This window comes from Sinocyclocheilus anshuiensis, unplaced genomic scaffold, assembly GCF_001515605.1.
Source record: "Sinocyclocheilus anshuiensis isolate Anshui unplaced genomic scaffold, SAMN03320099.WGS_v1.1 scaffold1316, whole genome shotgun sequence".
Classification (NCBI taxonomy): Eukaryota; Metazoa; Chordata; class Actinopteri; order Cypriniformes; family Cyprinidae; genus Sinocyclocheilus; species Sinocyclocheilus anshuiensis.
The window spans coordinates 1,664,532-1,667,781 of NW_015542553.1; the positions used below are offsets into that span (position 1 = coordinate 1,664,532).

Consider the following 3,250-nt stretch of genomic DNA (forward strand, 5'->3'; position numbering starts at 1 on the left):
GTGTCAAATTTAACACAATTTGTGTGTTAAGATGGATCACACATCTACTGTGTAATGTAATTTAACACATTTAATGTGTCATTTAAACACATTTTGTGTAACTGAAAATGATCAGAAACTGCTAATTAATGTGTTAATATGACAAAAATAATAAGCATTGCCATCAATTTGTAATTCTACAAAATCTTGAAATAAAGCAGACAGATGTAAAAATGTTAGCAATTTAATTTGTCAGAAATGTTGTCAGGGTAGAGAACAATGCATGCACAGAAGCACAACAAAATGTTCTAAATCTCAATTTCATAAATTTAATTTAGATGACACAAATGCCTTGTAATGCACTACAACTATTAGCTACAATACAGTATACATTAAAAAGTCAAGTCTGCTTTGTCAATTCTTCCACATGTACAGCACATACACAGAGAATTGAAAATGTCAGATACAAGATAAAACTTTCCAAATCAGACAACAAATATTTTAAATTGGTCAATGAAAGTTAATTTTATAAATCTATAGTATGTTTGTCATTTTCCTTCATAATACAAAAGCATTTGTAATGCACTAGCTATTAACCACAGTATTCATTAAAAAGTGTTGCCAACATCAATTACACTTACGGTTAACAGAAACAAGACCAGAGGATAACATTTCTCATAAAATAAGATCAACTTAATCTCATAAGAAAGTCAGATACTTTTTGATACATATAAATATAAACATTTTAGTTCAGACAAACATTCAGGCACATATTTTGAAATTGTTCTCAATGACAATCAATGTTGTAAATATTGTAAAATTGTAAGTGTGTGCTAATTGTGAAGTAATACTTCTTGTTACATCCACTAGTTGTATTTGATGAAGAATACATTTGGGCCACAAAAGAGGCAACACAGTAAGTAGGAATGTCAGTTTTAAAAGGAAGAGAATGTGGTGTTTCAATATTAGATGTCCCAGTCTTAGAAAGTGAAGACAGAACTAATCTGTGGTGGACAGAAGTTTCACACCTAGAATATCTTGTCCACAGCACGTCAGGCCCTCATCCACAGAAATGGTCATTTTGTCAATCGTCGCAATGATGTATTGTCATGATTTTTCTATTTTTCTAAGTTTTCAGTCCAATGATCCAGTAAGAGAATGCATTCAAATGAGTCCAAAACAGCGCTAATGTAAAGAAAACCGGGCTGATTACATCAGAGATGGCAGAGAATACACTATGAATTACATATACACATACTATACACTATGAATTCTGAATATTTTTTTGAGCGTTAAACAAGATAAATTGTATATGATATAAGTGTGATTAATCGTGATTAATCACACAAGAGGGTGTGATTAATCAGATTTAAAATTAAAATCTTTTGACAACCCATATACACACACACACATATGCAAATTTAACATAAATAGGTACTATACTTTACTCATTGCTTGAAGAAAGTCTGATTATGTAAGACATGTTAACCCCGAACTCTGCTTTCAAACATTTAAATTCTTAAAAAAAAAATAAAAGAAGCTCTTAGGGGCTATTAAAAACCTATGCCTGATTGCCTTCTTTAAACCAGCTGTCCTCTATAACATTTGAATGAGGAGTGTACTTGGAAAGAGAGTAGATTTTTTCTTGATAAGGCTTTTGTTTGGATTATTCACATGGCCATTATAGAGTAGCACCATCAGTGTAGCTGTGTGTAAGGAGGGGTGTGTGTGTGTGTGTGTGTGTGTGCTTAAGAGAGAGCAACATGGATTGTTTGTGTTTGTCTGATGGCGAGTGATATTCACCAGCTGCTGCCTTAGTGTTTCATCCAATAAAATTAAGAAAACAGCACACACACTGACACAAGTTAAGGTATAAAACAAAGTGTACAGACTTCCTTTTGCGCACATTCTCAGTAATTGCAGTGTGTTCGGATGTTGTTGTTTCTAACTGCTTGAAATATCCCAAAGAACCAATTACATTTTCCTTTGTTTTGCCAAGAAGGCTCAGTGATTCAGCCAAGCTAATAATTGTATCACTAAAGTTAATAATTAGTGTATATATGTCAATATATAATAGGTCTCACCGACTAATATCTTAACACATTCCATGTTTCTGTCTAACAGGTGCATTTTTTTTTTTTTTTATTAATTTGTGATTTCCTTTGAAAAGTGTGTGTGAGACCCGAAGTCTCATCTACTGGATTAGTGCCTTTTCAAGTACTTTTAGTCACTTTAAACTTCACGAGTGTCTGTTATATAGGTTAGATGTGCTGAATTCAGAGAAGAACTGCATATTTTCAGGTTCTTCTGTTCTTGTTGAAAAGTTTCATTTCCATAAGATACATCCTCATACATTCAACCGCATGTCATTACTGCCCCCTGTAGGTGACATGGTGTCTCGTGCCATGCATCACCTTCAGCCACTGCACATCATGAACCCCAGCAATGGAACGCCTGTACACCAGAACCGCACCGGCACCATGCACTGGGAACCGGAAGCCCTCTACACGCTCTGCTACTTCATGCACTGTCCTCAGATGGAGTGGGAAAATCCTAATGTTGAACCCTCAAAGATCACCCTGCACACTGAGAGGTAAGAGCATGCTGTGTATTAGAAGCATGAAAGTTGCTACTGTATGTCACGGTAATGCAGTTAATTAAGGCAGTGCAAGAAGTCTTATAGGGTTCATGCAGATACATAAATCTAATATTTAATTTGTGGTATTTGCTAATGCAGTCACCACTAGTATTACTAACAATATCCAAACTGATTATTTGGCTGTTATTTTGATCATAACCATGCCCTGCTTGACCATTCAGCTTTGTAAATGGGTAATGCATATTTTCAATTTTCAGTTGTTGTTGGTTTTTTTTTTTGTAATTTTTTTTGTAAAAAACATATTTACTCAAAATTCAAAAACAATTGAAAATCATATATAATACAAATAAAACTATAATAAATATATTTGAAAATAAATAATTTATATTTTAAAATAATTGAATTCACTCATTTGTATTTTATGTTACTTTATTTTATTTTGTTTACATATTTTCTCAAAATTCACAAAAAATTAAAAATATCAAATATGCATTACACATACATTTTTTTTTTTATATTTAAAATGATATATGTTATAAACATAAATTATATATAATATAAATAATAAATATGATAAAAAAATAAACATACAAAATACATTATATACAGTGGGTACGGAAAGTATTCAGACCCCCTTAAATTTTTCACTCTTTGTTATATTGCAGCCATTTG

At 32.2% G+C, this 3,250-nt stretch overlaps 1 protein-coding gene across 2 annotated transcripts in view; it reads left to right on the top strand.

Moving 5' to 3' along the window:
* Positions 1-3,250, top strand: part of LOC107694300 (ankyrin repeat and BTB/POZ domain-containing protein BTBD11-A) — a 142,288-nt gene that overhangs the window by 113,314 nt on the left and 25,724 nt on the right. For both annotated transcript variants that reach the window (XM_016493964.1, XM_016493965.1), the window contains exon 3: positions 2,365-2,572. In XM_016493964.1, the coding sequence (XP_016349450.1) occupies positions 2,365-2,572 (208 nt within the window). The remainder of the gene's footprint in view (positions 1-2,364; positions 2,573-3,250) is intronic.